General features: G+C 41.3%; 1 protein-coding gene across 4 annotated transcripts in view; it reads left to right on the plus strand.

The window, feature by feature from the left end:
- Positions 1–619: 619 nt before the first annotated feature.
- Positions 620–25,249, plus strand: part of LOC135221634 (ubiquitin-conjugating enzyme E2 Q2-like) — a 57,740-nt gene continuing 33,110 nt past the window's right edge. For 2 of the 4 annotated variants that reach the window (XM_064259309.1, XM_064259310.1), the window contains exons 1-2: positions 2,898–3,266; positions 16,340–16,444. In XM_064259309.1, the coding sequence (XP_064115379.1) occupies positions 3,105–3,266; positions 16,340–16,444 (267 nt within the window). In that variant the 5' untranslated portion in view covers positions 2,898–3,104. Of the gene's footprint in view, positions 656–2,895; positions 3,267–16,339; positions 16,445–25,249 lie in introns of those variants that run through there. The other 2 variants (XM_064259312.1, XM_064259311.1) reach the window with 2 other exon arrangements.

The following is a 25,249-nucleotide window of genomic DNA, read 5'->3' on the forward strand; positions in this document are numbered from 1 at the left end:
AGCAGGTTTCAAGAGAAACGTGAACCCGTTCACAGAAATCGGCTGCGAGCAGTGAATATGACGTCACAGGTGAATGTAGCAAAGGACTCCGTGATATATATATATATATATATATATATATGTATATATATATATATATATATGATATAATATAGAAGTGGCCAAAAGAATAATGACCTTTCTTCTTAAATGGTTATACACCACTTTATTTTTCTAAATAAAAATCTTGGTGCTTTTGTACAGTCTGGTTCTCTTTGTTATCTTTTGTGCTACTATGTAGTTATGTTTCATATAAACTACATACATGACATATATATATATATATGTATATATTATATATATATATATATATATATAGTATATATATATACACACACATATATGTGTGTGTGTATAAATTTTACGTAGGCTAATCTTCATGGAAATCGAGTGTGTATTTGTCCGCGTGTGTGTGTGTGTGTGTGCGTGTGCATTTCCTGTGCGTATGTTAAAGGACAGTGTCTTTATTCACTTCCCGCCTTTCGGAAAGGACAAGTAATCCCCATCCCTTCCTCTCCCCTAATCCCCCTTCCTCCAAAATCCCAAATGGGACCCTCCACTGGCAACATCCAGCTCTATCGTACCCCAAGGTCGAATGACCTTCGGCTCAATCAAGGTAAGTTCCGAGATGTTTTTAAGAGATTTTTTTTTCTTTATTAAATATCTATTTTTCCCTAAAGTGCTTTGCGCATGCGTGTTTATTTTTCTATACTGACGTATGGTGCTTTTTTTTTAAGAGCCTAGACCTAGGTCTATGACTTTGGTCTTAGACCTAACATAAAAGTTCTGTGGGCGTGTATAGATCTATTCATAAGTGTTTGGATATTCTATAGTGTAATTTTGTGTACAGGTGTTAGCATACGTGTATGTAGTACTACATCTATGTTCATTTAAATGCGTGGCGGGGCGTATTCTTCAAGGTCTAGACTACCCTGCATTACTTTTTTGTCATCCTATATTGGCTGTGCTTTGTATAAAGCGAATAATATTTTCTCCTATAGATGTAGTGTTGTTTATGTATTCATATGTGTGCTGCACAAAAGTTCGTACTCACTCCTGCATTGCGTGTTTGTAAGGTCTAGAGCTATACAGACGACGACTTCCATTGGATTTAAAAATTCTCCAAATCAAGAAGTTTAAGATCGTAGGAAGTGCCAATATTTTTCATCTGATAGAGTAAACGGTCTTCGTGTTAATTTGAATTGTTACTCCTTATGCAGCAAACGTGGAAGCATATACTGTAAAAAAAGGAAAAAGAATGCAGACCTAAATATCCATCATGCCTCGTCAAATAATAATCTACAGAGGTGAAATTTCAATAATATGATCTCAGTTAGATACCCATAGGCCTATAGAGAATATAAAACCGGATGATTATGATAAGGGGCATATTATCCTGAATATTACGTTTTGCAGTTTAGGCAGTTCTTATAACTGAAATTTCAATAAAAATATCTAAATTCAGCTTTGACTAGGGATATCCCTTTTTTTTTCTACTAGGCCACCTCAGGTGAAACCTATAGAACTTTTCTAACCACCAGATTGAAATATATTATGTATGTTCTGGGTATATAACTGGGCCACTTGTGTCTGTGCCCACTTGTTTACATTTGAAACAAATAAGATAAGTGACATAAAGCAGGGGCATTAATTACAAAACTGCAGCCCATCACATTTGACTGATTACCAGGTACATCATTCGCGTGCCAACAAAAGTGCGCAGTCCTGGACCAAGATTCCGATATCGAAAGCCTTACAACTCTTCGCAAAGAGAGAGAGAGAGAGAGAGAGAGAGAGAGAGAGAGAGAGAGAGAGAGAGAGAGAGAGAGAGAGAAATTATGATGATTGTATGTATGTACTGTATGATTTGAAATCAATAAATTCCTTTAAGCTTTTTTATTTGTTGTATTGATGTTGATTTATTTTCACTCTGTTCCACATTACTTTGTTTCCTTGCATATATTCATTATTCATTCTGCTTATTATTATTATTGTTGTTGTTGTTGTTGTGAGATGATGATAATGTTGTTGCTGTTGTACTCATAAATGTACAAGTAGTCATTTTTTCTTGAAAATTAGTTGACTGTTAAATGATTTTTAATAATAATAATAATAATAATAATAATAATAATAATAATAATAATAATAATAACAACAACAACAATAATAATAATGATAATGAATAATATAATAATAATAATAATACTTAATAATAATAATAATAATAATAATAATAATAATATACATTGAAATATTATTAATAAAAATAAAGAGTTTGATATGCTATTTGACTACGAAATTAAGATAAATAATGAAGGTTTGCCATATTTTGTAAGCAACATAAAATACGTCATAAAAAGAAAATATAATTGTCCTTCAGTTTTGTGCATAGGAAGAGACAATTATCGCTCTATATGTTTATGAAGGATTGATAGAACAGGCCTATGATCAAAATTTAGGCTTTGATACTGTTCACGATGCTTTTTTTTAATCCCCTACGATTTAACGAATCTCCGCCAATGACGGACATCGCCGTTTAAATCTCCCGCTTACCATTACACCGAATCTGCTGCCATCTATTGGCCAACATTTTAATAAATTCTGTCATATGTGAAAATTTATTTCGCCATTCTTACACGTTTCTTATAATGAATCGTCTAGATGAAACGCGTTTCGTCGAAGTTTTTTGGTTAAAATTTGCGGGATGTCGTTAGAGTTTCATTCAACGAGTCTGAAATCAGATGGTGAATTATAAATGACGATAAAAGATTTTATATTTGTATGCTGATTGATAAAATACGTGATCGAGGTGAGCGAAGTTTAAGGGAAAGGCGAGCGAAGCTAACCGATTCTGCGCGACCATTAGGCAAGTTCTCTCTGACTGAGTCGCCATTTTCTCGTCGGGGGAGAGTGAGAAAGAGAGATAGAGATACAAGGAGACCTGTCGTCCTTTTTAGTCGCTGCTGCCCTCGGACTTCTTTTCCCCCCGCAACGGATCTACCTTCCTTCGTGTTCCCATGCCAGGGAGGAGGAGAAAAGAGTGAAGAAGCAGGAGCCCCCGCAATATGGCGTGTCTGAACACCCTCAAGCAGGAAATACGGGTACTGGAGAGCGCATTCCCCAAAACAGACGAGCTCTTCCAAGTTGTCGCTGCCAGCGTCGACGAGCTGACCTGTCGCTTCATTTCCAAGACGGGCAAAAAGTACGACGTCCACGCCAACATCACAGTAAGTGCCCCTGGCCGCCATTGGACCTGGGGGTCGGAATTTCGGGGGCAAAATTTGGGAACGTGGCACAGGGGGCCGAACTGAAAACAGTTGTTGTGGCTTTGTTTACAGATTTGCCAAGGCCGTGTTCTCTCTCTTCTCTCTCTCTCTCTCTCTCTCTCTCTCTCTCTCTCTCTCTCTCAACCAAATTATTTCCGACGGAATCGTATTACGTGAAATTTTATTTTGATTAACGATTTTAAATCTCTCTCCTCTCGCTCTCTATTCTCGTCTCCTGTCTCTCCTCTCGTTTCGATCTCTCTCTCTCTCTCTCTCTCCTCTCTCTCTCTCTCTCTCCTCCCAAGAAAATAGTTTCCTTGAAAATTATAGTCTCTTTCTCTCATAGGCTTACGATAGGCTAGGTTTATCCCGACGACTTGTATTTAGCTTGGGTTAGACTTTTTAGACTTTTAATGCAAGTTAAATTAGACTTTGGGTTGAAAAAGACGAGTTAGGGTTAGACTTTCTTAAGTTAGGTTAGAATCTTCCTACGTTGAGTTAAGATTGAGCTTATTCCCAGGATTAGCCTGCTACCACCCACTCGGGGATGTACGTAAAAATAGGGAAAGACAAGAAATATAAACATAGAGACAGGATAACCATAAACAAAGGTGTACTAGATATCGTAAACATGGAAAAGACAAACATAAACAAAAGGCTCTTCAATATGCCAGAGTAGCCTACAGTTTTACTATGTTAAAAAAATTATATAGTTTAGGATATAGTAAACGTCTTGCATTATTTTGGTAATTGGCTCAAATTACTGTATCGATGTCTCAAATTATCTTGTTAATGTCTCAATTTATTATGTAAATTTTAAAATTTTCTCTTGTCGATTTGTCTATTTTGGTAAAATTTTCAATTTATTTATGTAAATTTCTCAAATCATCTCAGTTAATTTCTCTCTCGAGTAAGTTTTTCAATTTGTCACATGTACTGCATCATTTACCCTTTCTTTGAGGTTTGCGTCGTTAGAACTTATAAACTTGTTTTTCTATCCATTGCTGTCTCATTGTTGAATGACCCTTTAGGCCTCAGCATTTGGCCTTTGGCCTGAATTCTATATTCTATTCTATTCATTAGAATTACCATAAATCTTGATGTTTGTGTATTGGTATGGATTATGCTTTTATGAACATCTTAAGGAAGGGCTCGGATTTTGTTATCTTGTTATTTCTGCAAATTATTGCTTAGTGAGGTAATTGTAAATTTATTGATTAGAATGATTAGGATGTGTAACTTGAGGTGATAGGTTAGGATGTTCTGTTAGAATGTGGTTTTGCTGGCAAAAGTTTTTATTTTGATTTGGAAATGCAGGCACAAGCCAGAATAGTGATCCCCTTTTGTTTGTTCTTGTTTTTTGTTAAATGTTTTTTGATTGTATGTACATGCTAGCAGTTACCATCTTTTGTTGATGGTGTTATGTTTGTTCCCAATTTGGCACCCATTATGCACTTAAACTGGTAATTACCAGTTGGTCTTTTGGTTAGGTGCCATGGGGATGGGAATAGCAAACCTTGGAAACAAGTGGCCTGCAAATGAAGTAGAGGCAATGATCATTTGAAACAATACATAGGGGAAACAACCGCCTTGGATCCATCGTACTCAGGTGGATCAGCCTTATTTACTTGATGTTTATTTGGTGAAACAAGGATACAATTACATCTTTAAGTATACCATTAAAAAGATTGAAGTTTCGTAAACATAATGGGATATATGAAAGCGCCATACGAACTAAAATAAGGACGTGAGTTCTTTGTAAATTATGTTTTCAAGGCAGTTTTTAAATCCAATATGGCGTCATCCATCTCTGGTCCCTTTTGTATCCGGCATTGATCCAACGTCCTTCCCAACCTTCCCAGCGCTCATTTGAACAATATTAGCATAAACTACTTATATGTAACGTTGATTGATCTTCCTCAAGATTGCAGTTGTGATCAGGGGAAATCTCAATAAGTGCTCCGGCCGATTTTTAGTCTAAATGTGTTTATACCTTGAAAGAAGATACTAAGTATGTTCTAAGGATGATGGAAATTAGTGGCGGTAAGTCTTATCGGTCTAGAAAACACAACTTGAATATTTGTACCTACAGAAAAAACAGTCCTTCGTGTTGTTGCCTCTGTCGTATCACCTATTATAATGAGCTCCTGTTCGTTCGTTTGTGTGCTGCGCAGTCTCGAATTGTCATGGGGAAACCACACATTCCGAATGACATCACGAGCACCCAAAAAGTGACATCATTATAGACAATATCCAAGCGTAAATAAGCACGTTTCAATTTTCTCTGAAACAAAAGAAATACAGTGTTTTCAGCCAATGACAATATATAATGTTACCAAGTCGTAATTTTTTCGGCAAATACTCCTATTTTTTCCAATTAAGCGTTACTTGCACTAGCGCTTTGAGTGAATTACGACTGTCTACACACTCCGATTTTGTTCCCCAGGAAAGGTTCCCATAGTGTGTGAAAATTGTTACGTGAATTATAGAGATTTCACAAACTATTTTGATGGGCCTATAGAAAGGCTCGTAACTTTTGCCCAAAATCACTGTTTAATCAAGAGTGAACACATTTGCCCGACTTGTAAGGAAAAGTGCTTTCTTGACTTGAACAAAAAAGCCTTTCGGTGCGATAAAACCTATGTAAGGTAAGCTATTTCCTGTATGTATTTTGATTATCGTGTGAAATATGCTGGAGTATTGTGTCTCAGTTAGCCTAATGGCCGCTCAAATTTTTCGGAATTGTCATGAAGTGTGCAGGGAAGGTAGTGCCCTTAAGGGGGGGGTCGCAGGTCACCCCCCTGCTAGGCCTAGGTAGGGGTACGGTACTCTAGGTTAGGTTAGGTGGTTTGTTTGGTTAGGTAGTGCCCTGGAATCACTACTCTTGCTCCCCCCACCCAGAAACCCCGGTTCCCACTGGGGTCCCCCAAGATTGTTAGATGGGAACAAGGGTGTAATTGCTTGATGCCACCAATATTAATGATCAGTTTAAGCATAATCAATAAAAAATACATCGGAAAAATATATATTCTTCTGCAAACAAGAGACGGACAGAGCTCTCCTTTAGATTTACCGCAATCAGCACAATAAAACATTTTGTTGCCTATATTAGTGAAAATATGAAACTTCTTATTCCCGGGGTCATGGTTTGAACTGAAATTCATTTTTACCTTGTAATCGGTTGTTTAATCCTTACTGCCATCACAACCGAAACTCCACAGTGCTTATTTGATTGTAATTATATATACATTTTGGTTGTAATTCACTCCAAATTGCACTTAAACTACATTGAGTTTGTTGATAGCAAAGTCGTGGTGGGAAAGAATTTCCAGCCTTGTCATACATCTGGCTGCCAAAAACCATTGCCAAGCAGATGACAGATTATACTCTTGTTTTTTTTTTCCATCTGTCCACCCGCCTGTGGTGTTTGCGTATGGTAACACTGCGTCCGGGGCTTTAGATAGTTACGTTATGTATAAGTTTTAGGTAAATAAAAGGTTATCTGGGTATACATTTGCAAATGAAAAGTGTTTTAATAATTTACTGTCTGCGAATTGCACTGTTAATATTCGTAATAGAGTTATTATTATTGTTGAATGTAACTATCTAAAGCCCGGGACGCAGTGTTACCATACGCAAACACCAAACGCTGGTGGACAGATGGAAAAAAACCGAGTATAGTGAGTTGTATGACAAAAAAATTTTATTTTTTTTTTGCTTGCACTTTTCATTGATTTAAGTCTATATTACTATTTTGACTTTTATTTTTAATAAATGTATGCTAGAAATAAATCGTTGCCAATTTAGTGGAGCTTTATACATATGCTGATGTATTTACAAACTGTTTCTATGAATTCTAGTTGTCATAGTAATGCAATAATGATAAAATTGCTCTAATATTAATGTTTACATACTACAAATAGTTACGCTAATTTCACTTATTTCCCTGCTTTAGTGTAAATTTTGAGGTAAACACACACCATTTGGCAACACTGATAAACAGTAGGAGAGCACGAACAACGCCGTAGGTACTCTTGACAGCAAAAATCTAGTTAATTTTTCAACAACGAATATTTTCAAATTAATTATCATGAATAAGTAAAAAATTTATGCAGTTCATGACAATAATTATCTAGCGCACGCTGCTGCTGCTTTTTACCGAAAAATCGTGAGTTTCCTTGGATCCAAGGCGGATGGCGTCATTGTTTACGATTATTGTGAAGAAAGTGTCCCAGTGTCTATGGGTACAAGTGGTGTGTAAATTTAGTTCATGGAATGGAAAGTTTATTGACACAAGTGACTCCGCAAACATCGACATGGCTTCAATCTTCTACATTTATGGTGTTTTAAGTTAAAATTTTGAAAGTGTCATGGAGGTATGTTTGCACTGTGCATGGCTAGACTTTCATTAACCTCTGTTTAATCTTAAAATATGACCTTAATTTCTAACTTTGGAGAAGATACTTACTTCGAAAGGAGAGTAGAGGTCTTGAGGTGTTGCTCTCACCACCAATGTCTGGTGCCCATCTCCGGTGTCAGGATGAATTAAATTACTACTTTTTCAGAGGGTGGATCAACAAATGGCCAAGAATGGATCAGCTAGTCCACTCGGTTGTTTCCCCTATACAGTAATAAAACTTGTCAAAAGGGATTTCTGTGGAAAAAGCACTTTTTTTTGTTGTTGTCAAGATTTTTGTTTACGAATTGGCACTCAGAATTGGTGTGATATTGTAGAAATAAATCAGAGAATCAGATACAGGCAAACAGGTAGGCCTTAATTTGGCTTTGTATCTGTATCAGGTATTTAAGTTAGGATTAAGGAGCATATAGTATTCTTGCTAAAACATGAATGGCATACTTTCCAATTGTTTATAAGTGTGTGTATATATTTTTTAACATTAGTGTTAGTGCCTTATTTATTTATTTTTATTTTGGCTATTTCCTATATTTAAACTGATGATTAACTGCAATAACAGAAATGATTACTGATTTATAATTGAAGATAGTCATAAAAATGCATGGTTTAACTGTGCATTTAGTTACATTTGGTTAAGAAATATTAAGCAAGGAGTGTCTGCAATTAAATGTAAACCTTAGCCGTATGATCTCCTCATGCGTTATACTGTAGGATTTCTGGAGGTATATTCAGCATCCCTCTGACCCATAGTTACGGTACCGTTCATTCCTTGAACTGCAGTTCTGTTCATTTTCTCTTTCTCCCATCCTGCTGTCCACCTTCTCCTAACAGTTTTTTCAGTGTGAACTGTGAGGTTTTGCTTGTGTTACAGCCCTTGAACCTTTTTATTCAAAATTTCCCTGTAAGCACAGAATGACCTCATAGGTCCCAGTGCTTGTGGCCTTTGACCTAAATTTTAGATTTAATTCGTAACCAAAACTAGGGTGCTGGATCCTACCTGGCTGGTGGTACTGGACTGCCCCCCCCACTCACCCACCCACCCCCCACCCACCCACCTACATACCTACCATACCTACCTACCTACATACCTACCTACCTACCTACCTACCTACCTACCTACCTAATGATACCAGATCTAGAAATCTGTAATTACAGCATATTTATCCTTAATCATACCTTATATATTGATTATCCTAATATGGAAAGGAGACTTAAGTGCTCTTAAAATTTAAGTTTAGTGTTGCTCTTTTGATGTTAGTAACAGAGGAGTAAAGTAGATTCATTCATCTTGATTACTTTGCATTTTTAGAAATTGCTGTTATGGGTGACAATTCAGAATTGGGCGTGTACTTCTTGAGATTTTCTTTATAAAAATAGTAATGATGGAATATTCGAACACCCAAGTACAGGCAGCTCCCGTGTTACAGCGAGGGTTCTGTTCCCGGTAGGGCGTTGTAAGCCAAAAATTGCCTTAACCCGAATCGTCATAATTATAATGGGAATAAGTAGCACTTGGAGCGCTGTTACAGCATCTTAAGTCTGGGTTTCAGCGCCGTAAAGTAGGTAATGGCGCCATATATCCTCTTATGGCACTGAAAAATTGCGGTTAACAGCGCCATGAGGCAAGAGTCGTAAGTCCAGAATGACTTAACCTGAACCTAACGCAACATTGGGACTGCCTGTACTCATGATAGCAGTTTAACAGTAGTCACAGTGCACTTGGAGGTATTAATAGTTATAATGTGTTTTTATCTAATTGATATGTTGCATTTTTGGCAGCTAGTATCTTAGAAAATCTGGCGAGGATGGAAAAGAGAGAGGTTTAGAATAATTATGATGATGTCAGTAGATGAAACCTGTTTACATGGAACAAGCACACAGGGGCCATTGACTTGAAATTCAAGCTTCCAAAGAATGTTGGTTTCAACCTCCCATTGCAGGTCTCACGCTGCAGGGGTAACAGATCTTGTTGTAGAGCCAGTGATTTTTCATTGCCCTTGGGGAGACGCGAACCCACAACATCCGAGTGACATGCTACGACACTAAAGATGTGCATGAATCTTGAAAAAGAACTTCATATTTGATGAAAGTGACAGACGTGTCGTAAGGCTTTATATCATGAACCCTGTTTCAGAAATTTGGGGAAAGAAACTGTGTGCGCATTTATTTTCAACATGACCTCTCAAGAAGTTATGGAGCACTTAGTGGGCAGTTGTTCACGTCATTTTTCCACATTGTGGAAAATGCCATCTATAGTCTAATGTTAATTTCCCCTCCACACATGACCATTGTTCAGCAACACATTTTGTTTATAGCAAAATTGTTGCAAATGATTAATAACCAAAATTTAAGAGGGAGGTCGGATTGATCTTTTTTGAGGTTTTACTAAACTTGTGATGTTGCTCCATCCCTCCTTAAATGTGCGTTGGCCATGATGTTATATCATGGAAAAATGCTTCTTTCAAGTTTTACTGGTGCAGTCTGGTTGTATCATCTTTGTTTAGTGGTTCATCTGTCTCGTGGGGTTATTCTTGAATCTTATAAATAATAGTGCCTCTTAGCAATTTAGTAACATCCATGTGTATAAATAACGTGCCCCTTAGCAAATTAGTAACATCCATGTGTAGTTAAATGCCCTCCCCTTGAAAGTTTGTATTTAGGAAAAATTGCAACATTTGTAGGTGTACAGATCCTCACATTGTCCCAAAACTAAGTTCACTATAGTAACGGTTGAGAATTTGTATATTTTATGGTTTTAACAGCTTTGTCCAACAATTATTGGGGGACCTCAGTTAGACCATGGTTAAGTAGGATGTGGTGGCCTAGCTTAGGTGAGGATTAAATCCTTTAAGGTAGCAGCACCAGACTTTTAAGGCAAGGTTGAGGGTCATGGTGATACATTAATCCCATCCCCAAGCACACCTCACTCAGGAAAGACGTAACCCGAAGTGTTGTTTATATTTTTAGGTGTATCCCAGTATATATTTTACATTTTCTTTCCTTCCCAAAAACCTAGGTTTCTTGCTGGGGATGGAATGGTTTAACCAAGCATTTGTCAGAATCACATATAGTACTGTCAGGGAAACTATTTTACATTGATACTGCAACAGAGGATCAGAAGTGTTATTTACTGAGGAATTATTAATTGTTTGTATGTAAGTTTTTAACAGTAGCCATTCAGAAAAAAAATTAAAAAGGGAACACCACGAAAATGTGCTTATAGTTTTAGCAATACATTTCAAAATTTTCACAGATTTCTACTTAACTACTCCCCCGTACATATGTTGCTGTTAACAGTTTACCCTCCTTGTCTGTTTGGTTTTTATGGTGCCCTCCTTATTGTCTTGTTAGCAAGTTTTAATCATTGTAATTATCTTTTCTTTTCTTTGCCTTGATCATCCCTCTGATGATCATCAATAGTGTTGCATTTTGTCAGTCTGGAATGTATTTACAGGGTTAGAAAGGTTACTGTTCTCGACAGTCTGGAATGTATTTATAGGGTTAGAAAGGTTACTGTTCTCGACAGTCTGGAATGTATTTATAGGGTTAGAAAGGTTACTGTTCTCGAAGCACGTGCTACAGTTGAATATATAATGGAATTTGGATTAGATGGGGGACTACTTGATCAGCCTTCTATTTTATCTTCTCTTACATCAAACCAAAGCTGCTTGAGAATTGGGAAATTTAACTCCTAATAGAATTTTCAGGAGCAAATAATGTGGATATTTTGCACAGTAGACATGGCTACTAGAATCTGAATTTGTGTTAAATTATTTTCCTCTTGGTTAGTTCTTATATGGGAACTGACTGTGAAAAAATGTGTGCATTATTTTTTCTTGATTTGGATCTGCCGTGGTCTTGAAACTGAAGTCATGAAGAAGTGAGCATGCGACTTGGACAAATAGGACATTTATGTAGTTTTTGAGTCTGCTTTTGACACTCGTAGGAACCTCTTTCACAGTTTACTTTGTCATGTATGTATTTTAATATGTATTGGAACTGTTGCTTTGACTAATGATTGTGTGGCACTTGAATTTTGAAAATGCCTAACTGGCTATCACAGGTGGCACCCGCCAAGGGACTAGTTCTTCCCTTCCTTGAAGTGATGTAGGTAAGACGTGTTTTGTTGTACTCTTTCGTGTTCGCGGTGGGGCCAACTCGTCATACACTGTAATTTGGGTTATCACTTTAACATTTCATCATGTCATGCTTATCACATACATTAACTAAGCAATGTTAAAATGAATATTGTTCCCAGACTCGTGAGTGTTTTTTTTTTTTTTCTATTAAATCATTTAGTGATTATTGAAATTGAACTGGTTACGGATCCTCTAGGATCACATGGTCGATAGTTGAGATCTAGTAAAGAGTTTGTGTTAATGAATCCCATTTTTTATTAATTGTAAGAGTATTAATGATGTATATATAGTACAGTGGAACCTCGACAAACGAAAGGCCCTACTTATGAAAAATCCAAGTTACGAAAGCAAAGACGAAGATGATTTTTTTGCTTCTGTATACGAAAATAATTCAGGTTGCGAAAGGGTAAAGTCTGAGATTCGCCCGGACCACCGAGAGCAATTTTAAAACTCGCACGCCGCTAACTGAGTAGACTCGCCACCATCCTCCCGCTCTCCCATTGGTTCTTGATGCTAGTCACCACCGTAAGATCCTGCTCTCCTATTGGTCAGCATCATGCCTATATGTAAAGGCGTTCCTTAACCATTTTTTGCGGCAGCGTTATCATAAACACTGGAATTCGTTCGTTCACATATATTTCGTTTGTTAATGTAAATTCGTATTAGAGATTTGCTTTTGTTATACTGTAAGTTACTTCATCATGTTGTGTGTGAACTTAATTACTTACGTTATTAGCCATGGATCCCAAGAATGTTTCTGAAGTTCATGAAAAGAAGAGGATGCTTTCTATGGAGAACGAAGATAAAGGTAGACAAGAATCAAGTAAATGTTTAATTTTTCTGCCATTTGTTGATGTGTTTCGTACAAAGTTTATTTAGTGGGTTAATGTTTTATTCTGCCATTTGTTTAATGTTGTTTTCGTAAACGTTTTAGTGTTAATGTTTTCTGCCATTTTTTTGATGTTTCTTAAAGTTAAGTGTTCATGTTTTCTGCCATTTGTCGTCCTCCTCTGTCACCACTTTCGGGGATCGCCTCACTCGAAAGGTAAGGTTCCACATTTTACTACATATGTACGTACGTACATGTACGTAAAGTATTTCTTGTACCATGTACACTAATACACTTTATTTACAGGTACGTACTACAATAAAGGTTATGTTAGGTGTTGAATGGTCCAAATTGTTGTATTTCATTGTTTATTGGTCAATTTAGCTTTATTATAAAATTTACCGTGGTGTTTGTTCCGATACGTAATACGAACCTTTCTGTCCTTTAACAATAGGAATATACTTTTGGCGTAGCTGGAATTACGGCTGTTGAATCTTGAACAAAGTGGTTAGGCAGTAACTACTGTGGGGCAGGCTAGCCTGCCCGGATGTAAACTCTTTACTTTACTTTCGGCCATCTTCCGAGGAAGACGTGTGTTTGTGAGCTCCGGCTGACTGTTCGTTAATCTTTGTTCCCGGTGGAATCCTTTTTTGTTTATTTTTTGTATTTAAATAATTATGCATATATGGTGTTTGATATTAATACTAAACAAAGGTTTGTCCTTGGTTTTTCAATTAATATACAAACCCACATTTTGTGATAGCCTTTGTAACTGCCCCTCTACTTGTGTTGAGAGCCGGCGGCTAAGGTATGCCAACATATTTACATTCTTGCACCCTTTAACACTGGCTCAGACCTGCATGAGGACGAGATATGTATTTATCGTGAGGATGAGACATGTATATAACGTAAGTGATATTGATCCTGTATGGGACATATATTCATCCGGAAATTACGCTTACGCTTGGGAATTACCAAGGGAACTTCAAAGGTTTGTCCGTGTTTTGTTGTTATGGTAATTTCTCTTCTCCTTCCTTTCACTTACTATCGGAAGAAGGTAGAAGGATGGGCGTGCGGTGCTGATGTTGGGGGATCTCCTCTCACTTCGGAGGGCGGCGCCCTTGGAAGTTTGAGGAGTATCCTCATTACTTTAATTTTTTTCCTTGTTTTATAGACTAGTGGTGATTGCATTTTTAGCAGTATTGGTTGGATGCTCTTCGTGTTGGTTATCCTAACCTAGGAATTGTACCTATGCGTACCGATCCTCGAGTGTGTGTACCGGTCCCCTGCTGATAATAATTTTCATTACCACTACTACCCAGGAGTTATGTCACTGGACGAAGCTGTCGCGCTGCCCTGTTGGTAGAATTCTGGCAGAAGGATAAACCTAAGAGGAAGAGAGCTCGTCAAGTGTCGTCATCCTCCTCTTCGAGATCTTCATATCTTCATGCCTCCCCCCTTCAACTTTTAGGCTTTGCCGGAAGAGAAGGTGGTCTCCCCCCCTAAGAAGTCTCGTCATGGGACTTCTAAGGGTCTGTCTCTCCGGTGAGACAGGTGGGTCTTCCGCTGGTCTTCCCGTTCCTTCGGGAATGGGGCCCGTCTCTCCTTCCTCGGGGAGGAAGCAGACGGGGACCATAGAGGTACCGGCCACTGCTGGTATCTCCTCTCCCGGTTCCGAAGGTTCCACCTCCGGACCGGGAACCATCTCGGCTGCCCGCTTGCGAGCGTTACCGAGTGTACGGTCACCTACGGGTGACTGTGCAGCCAGGGTCCAGACTGCGGAGTTAGCTCCCCGTGTCAGGACCCAGGCTCGGAGTGGAAGATGGTAGGAGTCGCTCGGGTGACTCTCGCCAGACCGGCGATCGCTCTTGCAGCGATCGTCTGGTGCTCAGGGTTGACGTGACGTTCCCGTGGGTCCGTGCACACACAGACCGGTGGAGGCGGGCCATCCAGCCCTCTTTTAAATAATCCTTTTCTTTCAGAGACAGGCCCACCCAGACGCTTCACCTGCCAGGTAGGAGTTTTGTAGCCCTCCTCGAGGAAGCGTTCTCTCCACTGCTACTCCCGCTGGTCCCTCCGGACAGGTGCAGTTGGGCCGTGTTGCTTCGGCAACTGCCCCAACTCCATCCTGAATGGAGGACCTGTCTGTTGTCCTGAGGAACTGGTGAAGAGGAAGTCTAGGAAGAAGAGGAAGGTGTCGCCGTCGTCTTCTGCCGCCTCTTCCCCTTTGACTTCTGAGGCCCCCCAGCTGAAGAAGAAGAAGGTAGCCTCCTCCCCCTAAGAAGTCTCGCTCAGAGACCTCTAAGGGTCTGTCCCACCGGACAGTTGGGCTTCCGCTGGTCCTCCTGTTCCTTGGGAAAGGGGCCCGTCTCTCCTTCCGCAAGGAAGAAGATGACGGGGACTGGAGGGCTACCGGCTAACACCGGTACCTCCTCTCCTGGTGCCAGAGGTTCCGCATCGACGCCAGGTACCGTCTTGGCCTCTCGTTCGCGAGAGGTACCGAGTGTACGGTCACCTGTGAGTGACCGTGCAGCCAAGACCCAGGCAATCGAGTTCGCTCGGCGCCAGGATCAAGGCACGGAGCAGAAGACTGGTGGGAGTCACCCAGGTAACTCCCACCAGGCCAGTGATCGCTCTCGTGGCGAGTCGCCGGTACCCAGGATTGACGTGATGGTCCCAGCCCAGCTGCGGGCTGAGGCGAGGAAGCGGTCCCCTCTGTCGCCTGGAGTGGCGTGGCGTGCCGTGAGGACAGGCCTCGCTCCTTTAACAAATATGCCCACCTCATGCCACCCCTCAATCTGACCGGCCGAGAGGCAAAGTGGAGTGTCAACATCCTGGCAGGCTAACCACCTTGTTCAAGATTCAACGGCCGTAATTCCAGCTACGCCGAAAGTATATTCGTATTGTTAAAGGACCTCAGGTTTTTCATAGTTAGGAAAAATACAATTTTCAACAAATTGTTATTTTTTGTAGGGCTTGGAACGAATTAGACAATTTACAAGTAAAACATAGTTCAAGATACAAAAAAATCAGGTTATGAAGGCTGCTTCGGAACGGATTAATTTCGTATCCTGAGGCACTACTGTATATATAATATAAATGTAAAATTTTGCCACCGTCTTCATTTGTCTCTGGGAAGGAACTGACCTCTGAGCCTTAGGGTAGGTCATCTTCCCAATATCATCAGGCGAACTAGTTAATAACCCATTGCGAGGTTTATTTCGCAACACTGAATGAATTTTGTTGTATTACTGTTTATAGTGCAATGAGATATTTTTTGGTTTTTAGTAACCTGGTCTTTATTACAGCCCCTGTGCCCTCGTACTATTTATTTTTTGTAACTAAAGGGAATGCTTTGATTAGCTGCTTGACTGGTAGTACTCTCTTAATCAAATCCTCTATTCATGTTGGATAATCTGAATGGGAAAGGTTAGTGCATGTTGAAATTATTTATATCCTTCACCCTGTAATCATAGAACACTAATTTTCTTCATTCCAAGTCTAGTGAAGGAGCATAGGCATTGTTTCAGGTTCACTCATATTTATCATATTTAATGAGTTGTTTACCAGAATTTTTTTAACTGTAGTAAATAGTCACAATTGTTGAGAAGGATGAAAAGGACATGACGTTCAACTTGTTTGATTTCAGGAAACTTATCCACACTCCCCACCTGTCTGGTTTGCAGAGACAGAAGACACAAATGTCACCAATGCCATTGAACGTATCAGCAACACTAATGGTAGAGATAATCATGTAAGTATAAAGTTGCCTGTCTGAGATGCAGGCAGATTGATTGGTATTGAAATGTTTCATGATGATAGTATATACCAAGAAGTGCCTAAATAAAAAACTAAGTCAAGTAGGCTATCATATCCATTTTGAGAAGTTGGTATAATTTGAATGGAAGTCATTCATTTTCAAGGGCAGATACAGATGCATGAAGGATGAATATTAGACAAAACAAGGCTATGCTTGAGATGCCTTTTTGTGAGGTAAAAAAAACTGTTGTCTTACTATGTATGAGCTGAAGGGATAATTTCCTTTGATTTGCTGTAACTTATTTTTCCCAATGTATTGCTGGTTTGTATTCATGTTGAAGCTGAATAGTTTTACTTTCATGGAATGTTTAAAAATGAAGAGCAACAAACATGAACAGTCAGGATGTTATGTTGAAGTTAACTGTGAACAAAAACTAAATTAGTACGTACTACCTTAATTTAAAATACCATAACAGACACCTTAGTATTTGTATGCAGTTTTGCTATACATGCTAGTTAATGCGTATGAAAAACATGACGAAAATAAACAGAATTTGTTTTGCAATTCTGAACATTCTTTCCTTTGTGGGAGATAATTGAACCATGCTCTGAACTTTGAACTACATCTCAAATGAAATTTGCATGGCTTTCTTGATATCTTCAGAATCTCAAGGGGTTACATAATGCAAGGTTGGAGCATTGCTTGATAAGTTCTCAGATTTATCTTGGCTTAAGATTATAAAGAAATTTTGTTTTCAGAGGTACTAATTCTAACATCGTTCTAATTTTGAAATGTGAAATCCATTCAAGGAAATGGCAGCCCTTATCTGAGTCATCAGATCTTTGTTTATGATTAGTAAAGGTTGTGCTTATCCATGGCCAAGGAATTTCCTGTAACGTAACTATTATGAATATATTATTAATCAATGGGGAATACAGAAGTAATTGGAAAGGCCCATGACCCAATGTGCCTGTAGCTGCTAGAGGCGCTCCTAATACAGCAGAAGTTTTTGTTAAATACCACTCTAGAGATGTTCCTCCCACCTGCCAGCACCTGTAAGCAATAGACTGGTGCCAGACACTGTGAAAAGTGACAATCCTGAATGAGAAATTCACGATAATGGTGAGATTCAGTGAGCAGCCCAGCTCCCAACAGAATATTTACCGGGTAATACCAAGGAATGTCACACACCAGCCCTGCTGCTCAGCAAGGCTGCAGCAGCAAGACCATCATCAAACATTTTTGGCTAATGAGGAAATCTCGGCAGCCAATCAGCAGACTGACAACCCCACACCCCCCCCCCCCCCCCCCCCCCCCTCATGTTCTTTGACGTTTTAATTTACAATAAGGAAGACTTACTGTGAATGACAGTGTAACTGTGAATGACTGTACTCCTGCCTTTCGGTGTGGTCATGCTCAACAGAGCTGGAATAAAGCATGGTCTAGATTAACATTTATGAAGCCTCTTGAAGGATAACTCCAAGGAAGATGAATTCCCGATTTCAGTTACCATTATACATACCACTATTTAACTGATACATGTATAGCGTATTCATCAGAAATAAAACTATCCAATTTAGTAACCTGCTTTCCTAATCAGGTATGATGAACCTCGGCGTGTTACTGGCAGAATGCAGTGATATAGGAAAGTCAATAACTTACCAGTAAAAAAGAGAAAATGCAAATTAAGTGCCACTGATGGCAGCTATCACCTTCAATACCACATGTTTTAAAGAAGGTCTACTAATTTATATTATTATTATTATTAATATTATTATCATTATTATTATTTTTATACATTCAACTTCCCTGCCAGATATATACTTAGCTATAGACTCCGTCGTCTCCGACAGAATTTCAAATTTCGCGGCACACGCTACAAGGTAGGTCAGGTGATCTACCGCCCTGACTGGGTGGCAGGACTAGGAACCATCCCCGTTTTCTAATCAGAATTCTTCTGTCGCCGGACCATCAACATTGTTGTTGGTTCCTCTCGATTGGTTTTTCTTTTTTCACCGGCGAGCCCTGAAAACTTCCCTGAGGAGTCTCCATCGGGAGTTAAGAAGGCAAGAAGAGCCATTCTTTCAACCAGAGTGAGAAGGAGGCAGGAGGTGGAGGATATGGACTCCTCCCCTTCCTCCTTCCCCTCCTCCCGAAGAGGATAAAGAGGAGGCTACTAAGAGGTTCATGATGGCGATGCAGGAACAGATTTCGTCGTTTGTAGGAGTCCTGTCAAAGGAGCCTCCTAGAAGGAAAGACACTTCCCTTCCTATTAAAGATCCTCCAGACGTATGGAGGTATCTACCTCCAGGATCGATACTCCTACCCGAGGTGAGGTTTCCGGTACGAACCTGGATGAAACAATCAGACGTCTGGCACCGGCCAGGAGTGAGGAGTCACCCAGGAGGCAGGAGCCAAGAGCCAGGAGTGAGGAGTCAACCAGGAGGCAAGAGCCCAGAGCCAAGAGTGTGGAGGCATCCAGGCAAGAGGGAGGCAAGAGGCAGGAGGCCGGAGCCAAGAGGCAGGAGCCAGGAGCCAGGAGCCAGGAGCCAGGAGCCAGGAGTCAGGAGGCAGGAGCCAGGAGTCAGGAGGCAGGAGTCAGGAGGCAGGAGTCAGGAGTCAGGAGTCAGGAGCCAGGAGGCAGGAGTCAGGAGGCAAGAGTCAAGAGCCAGGAGTCAAGAGTCGGGGACTCGTTCCTGGAGGTTATGACTCTTCGCCAAATAGGAGCTCCTCTCCTTCAGAACATAGGAGGTCTTGGAAGGACTCTCCCTCAAAACGTGAACTTTCTCCTTCGTCTGATCGAGGGTTAGACGAGTTGTCTGACGACGAACCTCCTGCTAATGAGGGACTTTCTAGTTACAAAGTCTTGGCCTCATTTCTACTACAAGAGTTTGGAGATTCTCTTAGTCCTGCGGCTCCTCCTTCTCCTCGTTCGCTCTTTTCGAGCTCAGCTACGGCTAAATCGTCGGCCTTCTTGAAAATTAAGCCTGCGATATCATGAAGAAGGCGCTCCATTCTTTAGATTCTTGGATGGACAAGAAGAAGGAGTTAGGAAGACGGTATTCTGCATGCCTCCTTCCAGATTGCACGGGAAGAGAGGTATTTGGTATGGGACAGGAGAGACTATGGGTCTTTCTCCTACCTGCCTCTGCAGATGCCGACTTTGCCAATTTAGTGGAGGCCTCTAGACGTCACTCCTTAGGATCGGTCAGAGCGACGTGGAGCACTTCAGAGTTGAACCACTTTCTAAAGGGACTTTTTGTCACTTTAGAGGTGTTCAACTTTCTGGATTGGTCACTCGGAGTTCTCCGGCAAACAAATCTAAGGATCCGGAGTTTCTGAAGAACCCAGAAATTCTCCATAGCGTCCTGTCCTGCATGGACAAGGCAGTACAGGACGGTTCGGGTGAAGTGGCTTCACTTTTTGGTGCTGGTCTCCTGAAAAAGAGATCAGTGTATGGTTCCCTTTTATCGAAAGGAGTTTCTCCGAGCCAGAGGACTGCCTTACTGTTCGCCTCCCTCTATCAGAATCAATCTGTTTTCCTTCTCAGTTAGTCAAGGATATATCTCGCCAATACTCACTAACTGAGAAGGCGACACAAGACCTACTTACGCAAGAAACGTCCAAGAAAGGACGACCGGTAGTGGCGACGGTTAAGAAGGAATCTCGTCCTACTCAGCAGCCCTTTCGTGAGGTGCAGCGGCTCGTCCCCCTGCCAGAAAGAAGAGCTCTGAGAGGAAGGTCTTCATTTAGGCCCTTCAAGAAATCTAAGTGACTTGTTGCTCCTCCAAGCACCAGTGGGCGCCAGACTCCTGAACTTTGCAGGAGTATGGGCACAAAGGGGAGCCGACCTTTGGTCAGTGTCGGTCCTGAAGAAGGGATATGTAATCCCCTTCGACGACAGCCCGCCCCTAACATCTACGCCTCGGGGAACTGTCAGCGAGGTACAGAGACCCGTTAATGCGAAAGACTCTCCTTCAAATGGTGGAGCAAATGTGGGAAAAAGAGGCCATCGAACTTGTGCAGGATCCACACTCCCCGGGATTTTACAATCGCCTTTTTCTAGTACCAAAGGCATCGGGGGGGTGGAGGCCAGTTCTGGACGTAAGCGCTCTGAATCGCTTCGTACAGAAAAAGAAGTTTCGTATGGAAACGTCCGCCTCTGTAATGTCGGCGCTTCGCCCAGGAGATTTGGATGGTCTCTCTGGACCTGCAAGACGCCTATTTCCACGTTCCCATTCACCATTTGTCAAGAAATATCTTCGCTTTGTGATAGGAGACAAGATCTTTCAGTTCAGGGCTCTGTGCTTCGGACTGTCTACAGCCCCACAAGTATTCACCAACCTGATGGCGAATGTAGCAAGATGGCTTCACCTAGAGGGGATAAACATCTCCCTCTACTTGGACGACTGGCTGATCAGGGCCAAGTCGAAGAGTCAGTGCTTGGAGGACTTAGAAGTAACAAGGAACATGATAGATTCGCTAGGGTTGCTCGTCAACCTCGAGAAGTCACAACTGATCCCCAGCCAGAACTTGGTCTATCTGGGGATTCAGATGGATTCTCGGGGTTTTTCGGGTATATCCTTCGCGAGAAAGAATCGCTCGAGGTTTGTCGAGAATCTCGAGCTTCTTAGAAAGAAAGAACAGCTCAGCGAGGGATTACCTGAGCCTTCTAGGGACCCTGTCCTCATTGGAAAAGTTCTTCTCACTAGGGAGACTTCACCTCCGCCCTCTTCAGTTTTTCCTCAGGTGTGGAGTTGGAAGACGGGTCAATCTCGGACGTCTTCCAACTTCCACAAGAGGTAAAAGATCATATGAAGTGGATCCCTCAGCTTCAAAAGAACGAAGGCGTATTGCTTGCCCTGCAGAACCCAGACCAAGTGTTGTTTACCGACGCTTCGGAGTCGGGATGGGGAGCGACGCTGGGAGCAAGGGAGGTGTCAGGCACCTGGACAAAGGAACAGGTGTCCTGGCACATCAATTGCAAGGACTTGTGGCCATACACCTAGCCTTAAAGTTCTTCGAACAGATAGTCAGAGACGGGGTGATACAATAACTCAGACAACACCACGGCTCTGGCTTACATACGCAAGCAAGGAGGCACGCACTCTTTCTCCCTCTATCAGTTGACAAGACACCTGTTAACCTGGACGGAAGAAAGAGGCATAACTCTCCTCACAAGGTTTGTTTCAAGGGATCAAGAATGTGAGAGCGGACAGACTGAGCAGGAGAAAACCAGGTCCTTCCCACAGAATGGACTCTTCACGAAGAAGTGTGTCGAAGTCTTTTGGTCCCTGTGGGGGAGACCTCACATAGACCTGTTTGCGACGTTCCTCTCCAAAAGAATAGAGACCTTTTGCTCTCTAGTAGAAGATCCGAGAGCCTTCGCAATAGACGCGTTTCTCATGGATTGGTCGGGTGTGACGCTTACGCCTTTCCCCCGTTCAAAAATCCTGGGGGAAGTGCTCAGGAAGTTCGTAGCTTCGAAGAGCACGAAGTTGATACTCATAGCCCCATTTTGGCCAGCCCAGGAATGGTTCACGGAGGTACTGGAGTGGATAGTGGACTTCCCCAGATCGCTTCCAAACAGACACGATCTACTCAGACAACAACACTTCGAGAGGTTTCATCACAACCTCCCAGGTCTCGCTCTGACTGCCTTTCGACTATCGAAAGACTTGTCAGAGCGAGAGGCTTTTCTCGCAGGCTGCGGGCTCTATCGCTAGGAGCCCGCAGAGCTTCGACGAGAAGAGTATTACCAGTCGAAGTGGGAAAGTCTTTAGGAGGTGGTGTAAGGTCAGAAGCTGTCCTCCTCCAGTACCTCTATAGTGAATATTGCCGATTTCCTCCTCTTTCTGAGAGAGGAATCACACCTATCTGTCTCGACAATAAAAGGATACCGAGCATGCTGTCTTCAGTATTCAGGAATCGAGGCCTGGACATTGCTAACGACAAAGATCTACACGATCTAATTAGATCTTTTGAGACTTCGAAAGCAGCTACTCCTAGAACACCTAGTGGAATCTAGACGTGGTCCTGAATTCCTCTCATCGGATAAATTCGAACCTTTACATCTCGCGTTCCTTCCGCGACGTCACTAGGAAATGCTTGTTCCTGGTGGCTCTCGCTACAGCCAAGAGGACGAGCGAATTACACGCTCTGGATTCCACGGTGGGGTTCAAAGGAGATGCTGCTATCTGTTTCTTTCCAGACAATGTTTCTGGCAAAGAACGAAAACCCATCAAAGCCTTGGCCCAGAAGTTTTGAGGTAAAAGGCCTATCTAACCTGGTAGGCAGAGAGATAGAGAGATCTCTCTGTCCAGTGAGAGCTCTTAAATACTATTTAGAGAGGAAGAGGCAGATGGGAGCTTGTCAACAAGGTCTTTGGTGTGCAGTGAAGAACCCCAAACGACTCAGGTCCAAAGAACGCCCTTGGCTTTCTTTGTGAGAAGCGTTATTACGGACGCTCACAAGAACTGCTCGGAGGAATCCTTCGGTCTTCTAAAGGTCAAGACGCATGAAGTAAGAGCAGTAGCAACGTCTTTGGCGTTCCAAAAGAATATGTCTCTGAAGAATATCATTGAGACTACATATTGGAGGTGCAATTCAGTGTTTGCATCTCATTATCTGAAGGACGTGAGAGTGACCTATGAGAAGTGCTTCTCGCTAGGTCCTTTTGTATCAGCAGATACAGTACTGGGTCTTGGAGCAAAGACTGATCCTTAATTTTGTGTTTTTATCGCACATAAACCCTTTGTCAGATATGTGCTTGTTTTCTAGTAGCAAGCTCACTACTGTCGCACGGGAGCAGAGTGTCATTGCTGGTAGGGGATCAAGGGTATGTATGACTAGTAGGGGGGGAGTACAAAATTTTTTTTTTGTATATTTTGTAATGAAAGTGTAATTATGTTTCGAGTTTTTATGGTTGTTTGTGAGGAGTTCGGGGATAACTCCTTCACAATCTTAGAACTAAACATGGATGTTAGGATCAGGTGATCGGGATCGGTTTTGTGCTCCTTGGAACAAGGTGTATTGTCATGTTAGTGGAATAGCACCCAATGACAAAGGCCTTTTAGGCTCTTGCCGAGTAAGTGGATAAGACCCCATTGGCAGACCCACAAGAACTCTTAGCCATAGATCATTATCTCGCTGAGGCTCTTGAGGCTAAGCAGACTCCAAGGCAGTAGCCGCGAAGTCTTCAGCCTAATAAGGTAGGAACCAAGGTTTATAAATACCTACAACATATGTTGTTTACCTGTCTATTTCAGTAGTTAGCTGTCTACCCACCCACCAATGGGTGCTAATCAGCTAAGTATATATCTGGCAGGGAAGTTGAATGTATAAAAATGATATTGTCATGTTACAATAAAGTTTTATACATACTTACCTGACAGATATTATACGATTAATAGCCCACCCAGCCTCCCCGCAGGAGACAGGTGGAAGAGAAGAATTCTGATTAGAAAACGGGGATGGTTCCTAGTCCTGCCACCCAGGGCAGGGCGGTAGATCACCTGACCTACCGTGTAGCGTGTGCCGCGAAATTTGAAATTCTGTCGGAGACGACGGAGTCTATAGCTAAGTTATATATCTGTTCAGGTAAGTATGTATAAACTTTATTGTAACATGACAATATCATTTTTATTTTTTAATTTTTTTTTTTTTTTTTTTTTGCTCTATCATAGTCCTCCAATTCGACTGGGTGGTATTTATAGTGTGGGGTTCTGGGTTGCATCCTGCCTCCTTAGGAGTCCATAACTTTTCTTACTATGTGCACCGTTCTAGGATCACACTCTTCTGCATGAAGTCCTGGAGCTACTTCAGCGTCTAGTTTTTCTAATTCCTTTTCAGGGATCTTGGGATCGTGCCTAGTGCTCCTATGATTATGGGTACGATTTCCACTGGCATATCCCATATCCTTCTTATTTCTATTTTCAGATCTTGATACTTATCTATTTTTTCCCTATCTTTCTCTTCAACTCTGGTGTACCATGGTATTGCGACATCAATGAGTGATACTTTCTTCTTGACTTTGTCAATCAACGTCACGTCTGGTCTATTTGCACGTATCACCCTATCCGTTCTGATACCATAGTCCCAGAGGATCTTTGCGTGATCGTTTTCTATCATTCCCTCAGGTTGGTGCTTGTACCACTTATTACTGCAAGGTAGCTGATGTTTCTTGCACAGGCTCCAGTGGAGGGCTTTTGCCACTGAATCATTCCTCTTTTTGTACTGGTTTTGTGCAAGTGCCGGGCATTTGCTTGCTATGTGGTTTATGGTTTCATTTTTTGTATTGCACTTCCTACATATGGGAGAGATGTTATTTCCGTCTGTTGTTCTTTGAAGATATCTGGTTTGTAGGGCCTGATCTTGTGCCACTGTTATCATTCCTTCAGTTTCCTTCTTTAGCTCTCCCCTCTGTAGCCATTGCCATGTGTCATCGCTGGCTAGTTCTTTAGTCTCTCGTGTATTGTCCGTGCATTGGTTTGTTGTGCCAGTCCTCTGTTCTCTCTGTCATTCTCCTGTCTCTGTATTTTTCTGGGTCTTCGTCTACTTTGATTAGTCCTTCTTCCCATGCACTCTTTAGCCACTCTTCTTCACTGGTTTTCAGATATTGCCCCAGTGCTCTGTTCTCGATGTTGACGCAGTCCTCTATACTTAGTAGTCCTCTCCCTCCTTCCTTTCGTGTTATGTATAGTCTCTGTATTTGCTCTTGGGTGTAGTGCTTTGTGTATTGTCATATGTTTCCTGGTTTTCTGATCTATGGTGCGGAGTTCTGCCTTCGTCCATTCCAAT

Source organism: Macrobrachium nipponense, chromosome 3 (genome assembly GCF_015104395.2).
Source record: "Macrobrachium nipponense isolate FS-2020 chromosome 3, ASM1510439v2, whole genome shotgun sequence".
Classification (NCBI taxonomy): Eukaryota; Metazoa; Arthropoda; class Malacostraca; order Decapoda; family Palaemonidae; genus Macrobrachium; species Macrobrachium nipponense.